At 36.3% G+C, this 18,867-nt stretch overlaps 1 protein-coding gene across 1 annotated transcript; it reads left to right on the top strand.

Moving 5' to 3' along the window:
- The first annotated feature begins 12,034 nt into the window (after window positions 1-12,034).
- Window positions 12,035-12,590, top strand: LOC118702330 (60S ribosomal protein L24-like). Its single transcript, XM_036408194.2, has one exon. It carries the CDS (start codon window positions 12,067-12,069, stop codon window positions 12,538-12,540), a length of 474 nt encoding a protein of 157 aa, XP_036264087.1. The 5' UTR covers window positions 12,035-12,066; the 3' UTR covers window positions 12,541-12,590.
- The last annotated feature ends 6,277 nt before the right edge of the window (window positions 12,591-18,867 follow it).

Here is an 18,867-nt window from a genome sequence, read left to right as displayed (position 1 = left end):
ACAAATCATCTAAACAAAAAAATCAGCAAAGAAATATCAATCCTAAATGACACACTAGACCAGATGGAATTAATTGACATCTTCAGAACATTCCACCCCAAAGCCACAGAATATACATTCTTCTCAAATGCACATGGGACATTCTCAAAGATAGACCACATTTTGGGACATAGGCAAAGTTTCTTCAAATTCAAGAAGATAGAAATCATATCAAGCATCTTCTCAGACCATAATGGCATAAAACTGGAAATTAAATACAATAAAAATAATCCAAAGAAATAAAAAACATGGAGACTAAACAGCATGCTATTAAATAAGGACTGGGTTACCAGAGAAATCAAGGAAGAAATTAAAAACATCCTGGCAACAAATGACAATGAAAACACAACAATCCAAAATCTATGGGACACAACAAAAGCAGTTTTGAGAGGGAAGTTCATAACCTTACAAGCCTATTGCAAAAAACTAGAAAACATGGTAACAGATGATCTAACTCTACAACTCAAAGAGTTAGAAAAAGGGCAACAAGAAAAGCCCAGTGTAAGCAGAAGGAAGGAAATAACAAAAATCAGAGCACAGATAAATGACATAGAGACCAAAGAAACAATACATAAGATCAACAAAACCAAGAGCTGGTTCTTAGAAAGGATAAACAAGATAGATGGACCTGTAGCCAGGCTAACCAAGAAACAAAGGGAGAGGACTCAAATAAACAAAATTAGAAATGAAAGAGGTGAAATAACAACAGACCCCACCGAAATACAACGGATTGCTACAAAATACTATGAACAACTCTATTCCAACAAACTGAACAACCTGGAGGAAATGGACATATTCCTAGAAAAATACAAACTTCCAAAACTCAATCAGGAAGAATCTAAAAATCTCAATAGACCAGTGATTTGGGAAGAAATTGAAACAGTCATCAAAAAGCTTCCAGCAAACAAAAGTTCAGGGCAAGATGGCTTCACAGGAGAGTTTTACCAAACATTCAAGGAAGAATTAAAACCTATCGGCCTCAGACTATTCCAAAAAATTCAAGAGGAAGGAACACTTCCAAACTCCTTCTATGAAGCCAGCATCACCCTAATACCAAAACCAGATAAAGACAACTCAATGAAAGAGAATTACAGGCCAATATCCCTCATGAACATAGATGCCAAAATCCTCAACAAAATTCTAGCAAATCGACTCCAGAAGAACATCACAAAGATCATACACCACGACCAAGTAGGATTTATTCCAGGAATGCAAGGATGGTACAATATCCGCAAATCAATAAACGTGATACATCACATAAACAAATTGAAAGATAAAAATCATATAGTCATATCAATTGATGCAGAAAAAGCATTTTATAAAATCCAACACCCTTTCCTGAAAAAAACTCTTAACAATGTGGGAGTACAAGGATTATACCTCAACATAATAAAAGCTATACATGATAAACCCACAGCCAACATTATACTCAATGGGCAAAAACTAAAACCTTTCCCTCTAAGAACAGGAACTAGACAGGGATGCCCACTCTCGCCACTCCTGTTTGACATATAGTAGTACTAGCCATTGCAATTAGACAAGAGGAGGAAATAAAAGGCATCCAAATTGGAAAAGAAGAAGTAAAGTTATCCTTATTTGCAGATGACATGATATTGTACATAAAAAATCCCAAAAGACTCCATAAAAAAACTAATTGGCTTAATAAATGAATTTGGCAATGTAGCAGGATACAAAATTAATGCCAAGAAATCCATGGCATTTTTATACACCAACAGTGAAACTACAGAAACAGAGACTAAAAAGCAATTCCATTTACCATCACACCAAAAAAATTAAGATACCTAGGAAAAAATTTAACTAAGGAAGTAAAGGACCTATTTGTGGAAAACTACACAACACTGAAAAAAGAGATAGAGGAAGATGTAAGGAGATGGAAGAACATACCATGTTCATGGATTAGTAGAATCAACATCATCAAAATGTCCATACTTCCTAAAGCAATCTATAGGTTCAATGCACTCCCCATTAAAATACCAACGACATATTTCACTGACCTAGAAAGAACTCTCCAAAAGTTCATTTGGAACAATAAAAGACCCCGAATAACCACAGCAATCCTGAGAAAGAAGAGTAAAGTAGGAGGGATCTCAGTACCAGACTTCAAACTGTATTACAAAGCCACTGTTCTCAAAACAGCCTGGTACTGGCACAAGAACAGACATATAGATCAATGGAATAGAACTGAGAACCCAGATATCAACCCAAATCACTATGCTCAATTAATATTTGACAAAGGAGGCATGAATATACAATGGAGTCAAGACAGTTTCTTCAATAAATGGTGTTGGGAAAATTGGACAGACACATGCAAAAGGATGAAACTAGATCACCAACTTACACCATTCACAAAAATAAACACAAAATGGATACAGGACTTAAACATCAGACGGGTAACCATAAAAATACTAGAAGCATCCACAGGCAACAAAATCTCAGACGTATGCCAAAAGAACTTCTTCACTGATACTGCCCCTAGAGCAATGGAAGCTAAAGAGAAAATAAACAAATGGGACTACATCAAAATAAAAAGCTTTTTTATAGCAAAAGAAACCATCAACAAAACAACAAGAAAGCCCACGGTGTGGGAGAACATATTTGCAAATAATACCACTGATAAAGGTTTAATCTCGAACATTTACAGACAGCTTATACAACTAAATAAAAGGAAGATGAATGATCCAATTAAAAAATGGGCAAGGGACCTAAATAGAATATTTTCAAAAGAAGACAGAAGGAAGGCCAAAAGGCACATGAAAACATGCTCTAAGTCACCAATTGTCCGAGAGATGCAAATCAAAACAACGATGCGGTACCATCTCACACCTGTCAGAATGGTCAACATCAACAAGTCAACAAACGACAAGTGTTGGCGAGGTTGTGGAGAAAAAGGAACCCTCGTGCACTGCTGGTGGGAATGCAGACTGGTGCAACCACTGTGGAGAAGTGTGGAGTTTCCTCATAAAACTGAAAATGGAACTCCCATTTGACCCAGTGATCCCACTTCTAGGAATATATCCCAAGAAACTAGAAACACCAATCAGAAAGGATATATGCACCCCTATGTTCATAGCAGCACAATATACAATAGCCAGAATTTGGAAACAGCCTAGGTGCCCGTCAGCAGATGATTGGATCCAAAAACAATGGTGCATCTACACAATGGAATACTATGCTGCCATAAAAAAGAAGGAATTCTCATCATTTGCAGCAACCTGGATGGAATTGGAGAACATCATGCTGAGTGAAATAAACCAATCAATGAAAGAGAAACACCACATGACCTCACTCATTAATGGATAATAAAGAACAGTATAAACTGATGAACCAAAAGATAGATATAGAAACAGTAAAGCAATAAGCAGACTGTCAAATTACAGTGGAGAGGGGAGGAACATCTGGGGGAGATAATAGATCAACCGAAGGACTTGTATACATGCATATAAGTATAACCAATGGACATAAAACTCTGGGGAGGGAGGGTATGTGTGGGAGGAAGGGAGGAGGGCAAAAAAAATCAATAAAATATATTTTTAAAAAAAGAAATAAAACATTTGAATGATGGTGTTGGTTATTCTGCTGTTTTGCTGGGAACGTTCGCAGTGAATACAGGACCAAAGTTACTGGTATTCTAGAAATCATATTCTCTGGTTTCCTTATTTTCCTCATTAAGGAATGAGTTTACCAGAAAGAGAAAGTTTTTGAATTTTCCAGAGTGTTCAGGGTCTTAGTAGAATCCACATCACCTGATACCCAAGCCAGAATGCCCCACTGCCCAACCCCCACACTCCTGTGCTACTTCTTTACCTCCATAAGTACACAAACTGAAGCAACTTTCCCTGTTCATTGTAAAACCTCAAGGACTAACTTGAATATTATCCAAATGGAGTTAATTTCCTTTATGTCTGAAATAATGGTGTTTCATGTTTCTTGGTAGCCTTCAAACTCTTAATAGATAACTTGTGCAAGATGATGAAGAATATGAAAAATTTTGGAGTAATGATAATCAGGTCAAGGATACATCAAGGAGTTAGTCAGAAGGGTTTATTAATTAGCATATCTTTGTAACTGATTAATAGCTTGGTACACAAAGAGAATGTGAAGTTTAAAAATCAATGATTAAATCGACAGCATTGTATCTTCTGGATCAATCTCATTAATGCTTTATTAAAGAAATCTTAGATTATTAATTATCATCCCAATAGCCCTGCTTATAATCTGACCAAAGTAATATGTACATAGGGAAAAAGAGCTAAAAATTTCCTACAAAACTTTCTATGAACTTATGTTAGAACATAAGTCTTCCTGTTCAGATTGAAATAGCTGCACTGTTTAATTTTAGTTTTAAATAGCAACAGCAATTAGTCCACTAAAAAAACTAATTACTGGTAAATTTTTATATTTAAACACAAAGCCACTTTTAGATGACTGTCTAGGCAAACAATGATTTTTAAAGTATTGAGTTATGCATAATTTCCCGAGATTTTTCCCCCACCTAGTTATACGACCGTAAAGCAGTGCTTTCAAAAAAATTTAAGGAAAGAGTAAAAGCAATAATTACTTTTTAAGTTATTTATTTTCATAAATAGAAATACATTACAGAGTGTGACTATAATGATTGTTTATTTTAAACAACACATTCCCTATTAAAAACCATATCATTTCAGGCATGTACGCTAACTCACAATAGACTTGTAATGAGGGGACATTTTTCATTCAACCTACTCCTGGAATCATAATTATTTATGGAGCTGCAAAACGATGAACTGTATTTTTCTATTTAAACCTACTTTATCATCATCTCTCATATTTCTGGAAATACTTCAGGTGTTTTGTTCAAGAAAGAATGAACAAGCAGCCACAATACTTGCTTTCATTGGATTGCCAAAATTTCAGAATTCTCAACATTAAAATGGTATTTTAAGGTGAAAAGCTGTTCTTAGAAAGTCCTTCCTTCCTTAATCTGATTTCAGACTCCAAGAACTTTGGAGCCAGCCAGACAGGGTCAGCGCTACCTCTCGCAGTAAGTAATGGTGACTTTTAAGCATCAGGACCAGCATCCATACAAATGATTGAACAATACAATCCATCTCATCTAGTCATTGTCAGGATTAAAAGAGTATATATGTAATTACTCAAAAGAATATGCTTCATGTTTGTATTAATATTTTATTATCATGAATAAAGTAACCATACATTATAGAAAGTCATTTTATGAACCTCTTTCTCCCCCTTCCCCACCCCCCCCCCAGTAATGGCAAACTAAGGTAACAAGGATAAGAAACTGCTAACAAGATACAGAATGGCCCTCTAGAAAGAGCAAGAATAGCTTGATGTCTTACTTCCTGAGATAAATCTCCTTATATTTAATGTCTGGATCCAAAATGAGCAAAGGAAAAAAATAAAGGAAGGGAGGAAGGGTGCTGGCCCTTTAAGTCCTCTGGAAGTCACTTCAGCTGATCTGGGAGGGTATTGTGATAATAGAGAGATGTGCCTTAATCAGCAATGCCCACTTCCTTCTCTATACCTGTGATCACAAGCACCAATCAGAGCACAGATCCCCAGAATTTGTAGGAGATGGTCCTCCTTTATAGCTTCCTCTGTGAAATGCAGGAACAATTAAAAGACATAATACTTGGAAAGTCTTGGCAACATAATGAAAGCACTCATCAAGTGTTAGCTGTTATTATTTACTGAGGGGGTGATATTTGTAGTAATGGAGGGGTGGAGGGTGTCTCTCAGAGAGAAAATGTAAAAACTAATATGCCTGGAGACTAGAGGGCAGTGAATATATTGAGAAATTCAATGTTTTAAAAAAAAAAAGTATGATAGTCATGGCTGGAAATGGGACTTTAAAGATGGTTCAGATGATAGAGTTGAGTAATGAAGGACAATTGTTTCTGAGTCAAGGAATTCTGGCTGTTATCCCACATTATGGACCCATGGTTTTCAAACTTCAGTGTGTCAAATAGTGCAGATGTCTGTCCTAATCCAAGAGCTTCTCATACACTTTTCATTTCAAGATTTTAAAACAAATATTCCTTCGGACAAAAGGAAGCCAGCAGACTTTTTTAAAATATATTTTATTGATTTTTTACAGAGAGGAAGGGAAAGGGATAGAGAGCTAGAAACATCAATGAGAGAGAAACATCGACCAGCTGCTTCCTGCACACCCCCCACTGGGGATGTGCCGGCAACCAATGTACATGCCCTTGATAGGAATCGAACCTGGGACCCTTCAGTCCCCAGGATGATGCTCTATCCACTGAGCCAGCAGACTTTTTAAAGCAGTAAATGGAGGATTGAAGACAAATATGTAATACCTTAATCCACATGTGTCAAACACAAGGCCCGCGGGCCAAAGCCATACCGCCAGGCCTTGCAATGTGGCCCGCACTGCGCTGTCATCACTGCACTCCGCTGCGTTTCCATCAAAATGACAGTTTATGACTGTTCAGTAAAGCATTCGTCCTGTGATTTAGGCTGTATTTTAGATTTTGGCCCCTTCTCTGATTGAGTTCGACACCCCTACATCAATAAAGAAATAAAAAAATATAAAAAATAAATTATAAAAAAATAAACTATCTGAGCCAAAATGTGATAGGGCTGATATAATTACAAGCTGTAAAAGACAGTCCAAAAATTTGCCTCTACTAGAGCACAAACAAAAATTAGTTACTAGGTGGTCTGGGAGGGCATAATAGACAATTTAAGCAGACCAAATTAAATTATAATATCAATTGTTAATAAATTATACATTTGTAAGTAAAATTAATGATAAACCAATCATTAAAACTAGCAGAGTTTAAGTAAAAAATTGTCTGGCTACACAAAAAAGCTTTGGAAATTAAATTTTATTTATTATTTTTACATGAAGAACACTAGATGAACATTAGCTGACCATACGCCTTCATCTCAGAAACATAAGAATTAGCTTCGCAAGACTAAAAAAATCAATCCTACTTTCTGGTTTTAAAACCAATTTTCCAGAGATATTGTCACCTTCTCTATATCAGAGATCCTGAATGTCAAAGAATGTTCACTTCAGAAGACCACATTGGTTTTGAAGGACACATGGATGAGAAAATTCAATCCAGAGATTAGAAGTCACTATCATCTCTACATGTCAAATTTATACTATGTTAATCAATTGATAAGACAAAGGAAATTAGAAATTTTTATTCAGGACTTCTGGTCATGAGGAAAAGGGCTATTAAATAGGTCTGTCTTGCAAACAAACTTTCACTGTCCTTGAAGACGAATCTACCAGCTACTTCTTCACGACAAGAATGACTACCATTTCAAACTATAAAGAAACTTGCATGATGAAACTATTTTTCCTGTATATTGATTTGTAACATTCTGACTTTTAAATATATTAAAATCAGACTTCCTTCACCAGTATCTCAATCAAGTTCTTGCATTTATAGAAATAAAATTTCCCATTGGGCAGTGGCATTACCAATTTTTGTAGGAAGAGTGTTCTGATACCACTGTAGTAGACAGATTGGACAGAAAAGAATAGTATTATTCTGATAAAGAAAAAAAAAAGTCAAAGCTTCCAGCAAACAAAAGCCCAGGGCCAGATGGCTTCACAGGAGAGTTTTACCAAACATTTAAGGAAGAACTAAAACCTATCTTCCTCAGACTATTCCAAAAAATTCAAGAGGAAGGAACACTTCCAAACTCCTTCTATGAAGACAGCATCACCCTAATACCAAAACCAGATAAAGACAACTCAATGAAAGAGAATTACAGGCCAATATCCCTCATGAACATAGATGCCAAAATCCTCAACAAAATTCTAGCAAATCGGCTCCAGAAGAACATCACAAAGATCATACACCATGACCAAGCAGGATTTATTCCAGGAATGCAAGGTTGGTACAATATCCACAAATCAATAAACGTGATACATCACATAAACAAGTTGAAAGATAAAAATTCATATAGTCATATCAATTGATGCAGAAAAAGCATTTGATAAAATCCAACACCCTTTCCTGATAAAAACTCTCAACAAGGTGGGAGTACAAGGATTATACCTCAACATAATAAAAGCTATATATGATAAATCCACAGCCAACATCAAACTTAATAGGCAAAAACTAAAACCATTCCCTCTAAGAACAGGAACAAGACAGGGATGCCCACTATCGCCACTCCTGTTTGACATAGTACTGGAAGTACTAGCCATTGCAATTAGACAAGAGGAGGAAATAAAAGGCATCCAAATTGGAAAAGTAGAAGTAAAGTTATCCTTATTTGCAGACGACATGATATTGTATATAAAAAACCCAAAAGACTCCATTAAAAAACTAATTGGCTTAATAAATGAATTTGGCAATGTAGTAGGATACAAAATTAATGCCAAGAAATCTATGGCATTTCTATACACCAACAGCGAATTTATAGAAAGAGAGACTAAAAAAGCAATTACATTTACCATCGCACCAAAAAAATTAAGATACTTAGGAATAAACTTAACTAAGGAAGTAAAGGACCTATACGCAGAAAACTACACAACACTGAAAAAAGAGATAGAGGAAGATGTAAGGAGATGGAAGACCATACCATGTTCATGGATTAGTAGAATCAACATCATCAAAATGTCCATACTTCATAAAGCAATCTATAGGTTCAATGCACTCCCCATTAAAATACCAATGACATATTTCACTGACCTAGAAAGAACTCTCCAAAAGTTCATTTGGAACAATAAAAGACCCCGAATAACCACAGCAATCCTGAGAAAGAAGAGTAAAGTAGGAGGGATCTCAATACCAGACTTCAAACTGTATTACAAAGCCACTGTTCTCAAAACAGCCTGGTACTGGCACAAGAACAGACATATAGATCAATGGAATAGAATTGAGAACCCAGATATCAACCCAAATCACTATGCTCAATTAATAATATTTGACAAAGGAGGCATGAATATACAATGGAGTCAAGACAGTCTCTTCAATAAATGGTGTTGAGAAAATTGGACAGACACATGCAAAAGAATGAAACTAGATCACCAACTTACACCATACACAAAAATAAACTCAAAATGGATACAGGACTTAAACATCAGATGGGAAACCATAAAAATACTAGAAGCATCCACAGGCAACAAAATCTCAGACGTATGCCAAAAGAACTTCTTCACTGATACTGCCCCTAGGGCAATGGAAGCTAAAGCGAAAATAAACAAATGGGACTACATCAAAATAAAATGCTTTTTTACAGCAAAAGAAACCATCAATAAAACAACAAGAAAGCCCACTGTATGGGAGAACATATATTTGCAAATGTTACCACTGATAAAGGTTTAATCAACATTTACAGACAGCTTATACAACTAAATAAAAGGAAGAGGAATGATCCAATTAAGAAATGGGCAAGGGACCTAAATAGAATATTTTCAAAAGAAGACAGAAGGAAGGCCAAAAGGCACATGAAAACATGCTCAAAGTCACTAATTGTCCGAGAGATGCAAATCAAAACAACAATGCAGTACCATCTCACACCTGTCAGAATGGCCAACATCAACAAATCAACAAACGACAAGTGTTGGCTAGGTTGTGGAGAAAAAGGAACCCTCGTGCACTGCTGGTGGGAATGCAGACTGGTACAACCACTGTGGAGAACAATGTGGAGTTTCCTCATAAAACTGAAAATGGAACTCCCATTTGACCCAGTAATCTCACTCCTAGGAATATATCCCAAGAAACTAGAAACACCAATCAGAAAAGATATATGCACCCCTATGTTCATAGCAGCACAATCTATAATAGCTAGAATCTGGAAACAGCCTAGGTGCCCATCAGCAGATGATTGGATCCAAAACCTATGGTACATCTACGCAATGGAATACTATGCTGCCATAAAAAAGAAGGAATTCTCATCATTTGCAGCAACCTGGATAGAACTAGAGAACATCATGCTGAGTGAAATAAGCCAGTCAATGAAAGAGAAATACCACATGGCCTTACTCATTTATGGATATTAAAAAACATTATAAACTGACAAACCAAAAGATAGATATAAAGACATTAAAGCAACAAGCAGACTGTAAAATTACAGCGGGGAGAGTAGGGAGATCTGGGGGAGATAAGAGATCAACGGAAGGACTTGTATACATGCATATAAGTACAACTAATGGACACAAAACTCTGGGGAGGGAGGGTATGTATGGGAGGGGGGCAATGTTAAAATATGTACACAGATAATAATTTAATAAATAAAAAAATAGAAGGAAAAAATAAATAAATAAATAAATAAATAAATAAAAAGAAAAAAAAAGTCCTAATTTGTAGTGTTTGTGAATTATTCACAATTCATGGTTAATCACTAATTGGCAATTGTTTGACAACCAGCTCAAAAAATTCATGAGCATTTAACGGTGGATCCTGCATGGCAATCCAACCTGGGCCCAGGACTCCACTGAAGACTAGTGGCAAGCAGCAGAATTAATGCAATGGCATTAGAATGGTAGAAAGCATCTAGTTTGATTCACATTTTAGAGGTTAATAAATAAAATTTGATATTTGATTGGATTCTAGAGTAATGAAAAAGGTAAATCACAAGACAATACCACAATTTTTTTAACGTGAAAGATTGAAGATGCTGGTGACTGTGACTGAAAATGGGGCAGATATCCTAGCCAGTTTGGCTCAATAGATAGAGTGGTAGCCCATTGACTTAAGAGCTGAAGGTTTGCTTTCAGTCAAGGGCATGTAACTCAATCACAGGCTCAATCCCAGACTCAGTGGTGCTTGCAGGAGGCAACCAATAGATGTGTCTTTCTTACATCAATATTTCTCTCTGTGTGTCTTTCCCCTTTCCTTCCACTCTTTCTAAAAACTAATGGAAAATATTCTCAGGTGTGAATTACAAAAAAAGAAAAGAAAAAAGAAACTGGGCAGAAAGTTTGGAAAAGAAGGTTCAGTTTTATTGTCAACATTTTAATTTGTTAAGCACTACATATGATGGTCTCAGTTTAGGAAAGAGAATCTGGCTATGAGATGCCTTATATGTAACCAGCATGTAGATATTTTTATTACTCTGTAAACTTATCTATCTAGCAATTTTAAAAACATTTAAAAGAAAACCTATTCAAAATAGTATACATTTTTTCTATGGGTAAATATACTTTACACTTTATTGTCTGATTTTAAATTAATGGTATCACCTAAGTAGATCTGGAAGGTGTCCTTGAGTTTTTGATTCTGTAAATAAAATGGTCATGAATTTATTCTCCTCTCCCTGTCAACTACACAGATTTAATCATCACTCAGTTCAACCATAATCATTAGTTGGGGACTGAGCACCTTCCCCAGCAATCCATTGTTGAACTTTCTACCACAATTAACTTCTTTTAAAAGTCCTGATGTACACCCAGCTTACATGGCTCAGTGGTTGAGCATTGACCTATGAACCAGGGGGCTACAGTTTGATTCCTAGTCAGGGCACATATCCGGGTTGTGGGCTAGATCCCCAGTAGAGGATATATACCCAGTAGAGGCAAGCCAATCAGTGATTCTCTCTCACCATTAATGTTTCTGTCTCTCTCCCTCCCGCTTCCTCTCTGAACTCAAGAAAAAAAATTCTTAAAAATACTCCTAATATCTTTGTTAGGAAAGTCATATTATTTGGAACATAACAAAAGTTTGGTCAGTATGACAAAGCAACTTGAAGTGGAAGAATATGACAAAAAGAAAATGAACTGGCATTTTTGGCCTGCAGAAGAGAAGGCTGGATTGCAGGGGGATAGGAAACTGGATAGAGAGAACATATAGTAGTTGTCACAAAGCATTACAAAAAATGAATGAATATCAATCTGTGTGTCCAAAAAAGCAAATCTGGAAGTAATTGGGGTAGCAACAGCAAAAATAATTTTGGTGTTCTGCCAGGGGGGCTATTGATCATAGCTAGTAAAAGGTGGATTGAAGTGCATTGGCAGGGGAGGTATTTATAGGAGCTGGTGATCCTAATCCTTCCTGCTCCCCGGCGGCCGCAGCCATGAAGGTCGAGCTGTGCAGCTTCAGTGGCTACAAGATCTACCCCGGACACGGGAGGCGCTATGCCAGGACCTACAGGAAGGTTTTCCAGTTTCTTAACGCAAAATGCGAGTCGGCATTCCTTTCCAAGAGGAATCCTCGGCAGATAAACTGGACTGTGCTCTACAGAAGGAAGCACAAAAAGGGGCAGTTGGAAGAAATTCAGAAGAAAAGAACCCGCTGTGCAGTCAAATTCCAGAGGGCCATCACTGGTGAATCTCTTGCTGATATAATGGCCAAGAGGAACCAGAAGCCTGAAGTTAGGAAAGCTCAGAGAGAGCAAGCTATCAGGGCTGCCAAGGAAGCAAAAAAGGCTAAGCAGGCATCTAAAAAGACAGCAATGACTGCTGCTAAGGCTCCCACAAAGGCAGCGCCTAAGCAAAAGATTGTGAAGCCGGTGAAGATTTCTGCTACCCGCGTTGGTGGAAAACGCTAAGTTGGCAGATGAAATTCTTAATAAAGATCTGACTATAAAAAAAAAAAAAAGAAGTATTGTGCTGGAAGACCTTTAAGGACCCGTTTAGATGGAGAGCTCTATGATTCCTTAAAATCAATTTTCTCTACAAACTTGTTTTTCCCCGGTGAATATGTTCATGTTTTTACCAAGCACTTTAATGAAAGACTTGAGTTTTGTGAACCAGAAACACTAAGTAAGAAACATTAATATTATCTTTGGCAGTATATTCATGTTGAGTAAGAGTGCCTTGATGCTAACAGAGAGAATATGTGCTTTTCAGCATGATGCATACAGGGAGCTCATTACTTCTAAATTTACACATAAGCTTTAGCATTGGAGGAGTTCCAAGTTTGGTTAATACATCTGATAATGTCCTTGTTAGAAAAAAATGATGGAGAATTCTATTGTTCCACTCTCTGTGTCAGGTGGAGGGAGGTGACATGGAAAAGGAAAAACACAGCTTTTTTTTTATATCAGCTAATTTCATCTGTTCATGATTATGGAGTATGTATACCAATCTAATGATGCAAAGCACACAGGAGGTATACGATTGACACTTTTATTTTGATAGAATAGTACTTACTCGGTAGAAATGAATTAGTTACCAAATTCTCACAGCATTCTGATTCAAAACAACTGCTGTACTTTCTTCATAGAATGGTCCTCAGAAATAAAGTAGTGGCCAATAGCTGAACACCTAGTAGGTTTAAGGATAGGGAGACAAACATAAACGGGATGCTGCATTCACATTTCTGCTCTTGGGGAACTAAGTCTTGACAGAGACGAATTTTAATAAGTAGCAGACATGTCACTATCATTGCTCAAAAATCCTGTTTTCAGCATAAATTCTTCCAGCAATCCTTAAAAATAACTACATGGATAGTTCAAAATTTTCTAACTACATTGCTTTGAAGTAGTGGTTGGCAAACTCATTAGTCAACAGAGTCAAATATCAACAGTACAATAATTTAAATTTCTTTTAAGAGCCGAAAACCGACTTCTGCTCATGGGCCATGAAGTTTCAATTGCACTGTATGTGTGCACCTGCACGTGGTATTTTGTGGAAGAGCCCCACTCAAGGAGCCAAAGAGCTGCATGTGGCTTGAGAGCTGCAGTTTGCCAACCACTGCTTTAAAGTATTCAGTAACTTGAAAGAAAATAGTGCAGGGTATAAGTGGTACTTTCTCATATATCCCTTCATCATTAATATCAGAATATACTATTAAAATACTTTGTTAAGGCCAAAACCGATTTGGCTCAGTGGTAGAGCGTTGGTCTGTGGACTGAAAGGTCCCAAGTTCGATTCCGGTCAAGGGCATGTACATTGGTTGCGAGCACATCCCTGGTAGGGGGTGTGCAAGAGGCAGCTGGTTGATGTTTCTCTCTCATTGACGTTTCTAGCTCTCTATCCCTCTCTCCTCCTCTCTGTAAAAAAAAATCAATAAAATATATTTTAAAAATTCTTTGTTAAATTTTTATACATTAATCAATAATAAATAAGATTAAATATAAATTAAATAGTTATATATTTTTAAAATGTTAATTTTTAATTTTTATTTTAAAAACACAAGCAATTATTACCTATAGGGAATTTCAAACTCAACAATACTCCCATTGTAATCCACAAGACAGGTTCCACATGACTTGTTGTCACATCTAGAATGATCCCTGCAGACCTAATAGTGGAAAAAAGTGATAAAGTGAGGGGCCACTAACACTTAGGCCTATGAAAACAACATGAATACCTTCAGATCAAGAGTGGTTGCATAAAATAATAGACAGTGGACATTCAGTTACAAATTAAAAAGTAACTGATATTACCCTAGAATTTCACTGTCAAAGCTCTTTTGCTGTCAAAACTATTTCACTTTTCTTCCTTTCTCCCAATATTTCTTGTAAAAGGAGTTGTTCTCATGTTGAATTCTACTTTACAAAAGTACATTGACAAAAATTTTTCACATTATACTCACTCAAAAAAGCATTGGTGATTTTGTTTTAAATATTGTGGATTCATTAGGAAGAAAGATGGTAGTGGTGGTGATTAGGGACCATCATATTAAAGCAGAGTAGATAAGATACCTGGAGACGGCTAAAAGGAAAACTATTCATGTATAATATTTTTTTTCTCAAAGAAATACTCGTGGAATTAAACTCAACAACATCATCAATCAACTATTTCATTAAAACAAGAGCAGAATTCACATTTTCCCAAGCTTGCATAAAATGTTTGCCAAGATATTCTGGGTCAGAAACACACCTTAATAAGTTCAAAAGAATAGAAATTACACAATGTCTGCTCTGGACTACAGTGCAATTAAACTATAAATCAATAACATAAAGATGTGTGGGAAATCCCCAATTATGTGTTTAAACTTACAAGTAATACAGGGGTAAAAGAAAAACTCTCAAGATAAATTTTAAAATATTTTTAACTAAATGGCAATTAAAATATAATCATCAAAACTTTTGGATGCAGTGAATTAGAAAGAAATGATTAGAAAAAAAATTATAGTATTAAATGCATATCTTTTAAATGAAGGAAAATATAAAATCAATAATCTAAGTTTCCAATTAGGGAACTAGAAAAAGAAAAGCAAATTAAATTCAAAATAAGCAGAAGAAAGTAAGAATTAGAGAAGATATCTAGGAAACTGAAAACAAGAAATCAATAGAGACTATGAATGAAAACAAAAGCTGGGTGGTTTTTTTTTGTTTTGTTTTGTTTTGATAAAAGTGTTAAGGACCTAATTGGGTTAATTAAGAAAAAAGAGAAAGAACACAAATTATTAACACCATAAATAGAGAGGAATATCACTACAGGTTCCATACACGTTACAAGAATATTAAAGGGGTAGTATGAATGACTCTGTGCCCACAAATTTGATAACTTAGATGAATGGACCAATTTTTCTGAATAACACTATCTATCAGAATTCACAAAAAAGCAAAAGTTTTATCTATTAAATCTATAAAATATAGATATATGCTAAGTTAAATATATTTAAATAACTTGAATCATTAATTAGTAACCATCTAAAAGAGAAAGCAAAAAGCCTATATGAGTTTGGTGAATTCTATTAAACATTTGAGGAAGAAAATATACCAATCCTCTACAATCTCTGTCAGAGAACAGCAACAGGGGCACTACTTCAACTCCTTCTATGAGGCCAGCATTATCCTAATATCCAAATCACTCAATGTTACAAGAAAAAAAAAAAAACTACAGACCAATTTCTCTCATGAACATAGATGTAAAAAATCAACAACAGAATGCAATCCAATCAAATCTAACAGTGTAGAAGAATAATTCTACACCACGACCAAGTGAGATTTTCTCCAGATATGCAAGGCTGATTCAATTAATAGAATGACCAAAATCCAGGACTGCAACACCAAATGCTGGCAAGGTAGAGCAAGGACATCGAGGATGGTGAGGCTATAAAGCAACAAAAACTTTCATTTATTGCTAGTAGGAATGCAAAATACTATAGCCACATGGAGGATAGTTTGGGGACTTCCTACAAAACATGCTCTTACTTTACAACCCAGCAATGGTGCTCCTTGATATTCACCCAAGAGACTTAAAGCATATGTCCATGCAAAAATCTGCACATAGATGTTTATAGCAACTTTATTCATAATCGCTAAAACCTGGAAGCAACCAAGATGTCCTTCAGTAGGTGTATGGATAAATAAACAGACAATAGGATATTCAGCACTAAAAAGAAATAAGCTCTCGAGCCATGGAAAAACATGAAGTAACCTAAATGCATATTACTGTGTAAAAGCAGTCCATTGGAAAAGGCTATATATATGCTAGTATTTCAACTGTAATCCGTACACATAAACAGTAGTTTATTGTCAGGCCTTCTTGTCCCTCAGGGTGTGTGTGTGTGTGTGTGTGTGTGTGTGTGTTGCTCAAGCAATGCTTTCCTTAAACATTTGTAGCTTCTTTAAGATTGATTTTAGGGTAGGAATCAGTCTACCAGCCCATGCTAATTCACCATTTTTCCCTGGGTATGTTTTTAACTATGGATTTGATTGTTTTACTCTCCTGTCTAAAAAACATTCAAATATGGTCCTTTCTCACCGAATCCAAAATCCATCATGAAATTTGAAGACTTTCCTATTACTCTCTCTTATTTACCATATAATCTAGTCACCCAATTTTTCTTACATTCCCCAATATGCCATGGTCTAGCACATCTTCATGCCTTTTTAAGAGCTAGAGGTTTTTAAATATTCCATTCTCTCTCTTTATTTGGCAAAATATATTCAATTTTTAAGAGCAAAATCAATTTTTTTCATTCTATAACATATTACCTCTAAGAGCAAAATTATCATAAATAACTTTCAGGATTGTTTTTGTAGATATTGCTGAACCTGTGTATTATTGAACTGAACTATACATTTAGTTCTGTTCATGCATAAGCATTCAAGTAGGTTCAGCTTCCTATTATAATTCATAAGCAGTAGTCTCTAATGCTCCTCTTACTTGAACCCTCATCAACTTACCAACATGTTTCTTAAAATTAGCAAACACACCAAAACTAGGCAAATATTGGATGACTTAAGGTAACTCATTTAACTAAGAAGCATTTTTAGAAGGTTGAAATATGACCCAGACAGTTAAGTTTCCTCAGTTACTCTTATCTATACTAATAAAAGGATAATATACTAACTAGACCAAACATTTTCTGGACGAAGCAAGGGTGGCTGGGGCCGAGGCAGAGTGGTCAGGGCCGATCAGGTCAGCAGAGGAGGGCAGTTAGGGCCAATCAGGCTGGCAGGGGATGGCAGTTAGGAGTAATCAGGCCAGCAGGGGGAGGGCAGTTAGGGATGATCAGGCTAGCAAGGGAGCAATTAGGGACATCAGGCCAAAAGGTAAAGTGGTTAGGGGCAATCAGGCTGGTAGGCAGGTGAGCAGTTAGGAGCCAGTGGTCCCAGATTACAAGAGGGATTCTGCATCAGGCCTAAACTGGAAGTTGGACATCCCCTGAGGGGCCCCAGGTTGGAGAGGCTGCAGATTGGGCTGAGGGACCCCCTCCCATGCACAAATTTCATGCACTGAGCCTCTAGTCTTATATAATAAAGATACATTATGCTAAATAGACTAAATAGCAGAACAACCTTCCAGATGAAGCTACAATTCCTAGGGTCGAGGCAGCTGTATTGGTTTGTCCAAGCCATTGTGCGAATTTCATGCATGGGGCCTCTAGTGTGTTACAATTCCAAATAAATCCACTTCTTTACAAATGCTAGATTTAGCCACTATTATCTCTTACCTGTGCTACATAAAATAGCTGTCAAAGGATACATGTGCTAAGACTCTGATTCTTTATGACTTCAGCTCTGTTCTTTTGGAGATATATATATATATATATATATATATATATATATATATATATATATATATATATGGCACAATGTGTGAGTTTTCTGAAAGAAAAAACAACCTATTTTATTTTCTTGGTTTTTATTTTTCCATGGTCTCCAATGCATTGAGAACATAATTTTCAAGGACTCTGAATAACTTTAATCTAGATACTCTGGTTTACTACACTCTAGACATACTTCTGGTTTATCATCAGTTTCTCAAAAATAACAATTTTCTGCTTTAGGGTCTTTTGCACATTCTATTCTTTCTATCTGAATGTTCTTTCTCTAGCTATTCCCATGCTTGGTTTCTCATCAGGGGTCAAGTTTCCATTCAATTGTTAGCTTTCTTAGTGACTATTCTGGGAACTCCACTGTATTGGTTTGTCCTTCAGGACATTTGTAATAATTTCAGTCCATTGATTCCCTTCACTGGGAAACATCAATATCATATAGTGGTCACCCTACTCACTTGTTATTTTGCATTTTTAGGGATAGATAATCCATAAGAGCAGAGAAGAACTTTTCTGACTTCTTCATCATTCTAAACACAGTGACAGCCACAGTAAATAGCACATGTGTAATCTTAAAGTCTTAGGAAAATGTTTTCAGTTAAATAAATAAGTGATACGTCTTTGTTCAGAACTTTTGTGAAACTAGCTTTTCACTATTTTTCAATACAGCCTGCACCCCCTCTAATTAGAGACCTCATTAATAAATAAGGCCTGAACTGGCAGTTGGACTTCCTTCTCACAATTCTGGACTGCTGGGTCCTAATTACCCACGTGCCTGCCTGTCTGATTGCCCCTAACTGCCCCCTGCTGCCGGCCAGGCTGCCCCCAGTTACCTTCTCCCTGCCAGTCTGGTTGCTCCTAACTTCTCCCCACCACCAGCCTTGTCATCCCAAGGCTGGACCACTGGGTCCTAATT

Source organism: Pipistrellus kuhlii, unplaced genomic scaffold (assembly GCF_014108245.1).
Source record: "Pipistrellus kuhlii isolate mPipKuh1 unplaced genomic scaffold, mPipKuh1.p scaffold_m20_p_1, whole genome shotgun sequence".
Taxonomy (NCBI): domain Eukaryota; kingdom Metazoa; phylum Chordata; class Mammalia; order Chiroptera; family Vespertilionidae; genus Pipistrellus; species Pipistrellus kuhlii.
The sequence above is the reverse complement of the archived record's forward strand: the minus strand, read 5'-3'. Positions and strand labels throughout refer to the sequence as shown.

Excerpts from the sequence above, each read along its gene's own strand:
- LOC118702330 (XM_036408194.2), top strand. The coding sequence starts at position 12,067 with ATGAAGGTCGAGCTGTGCAGCTTCAGTGGCTACAAGATCTACCCCGGA.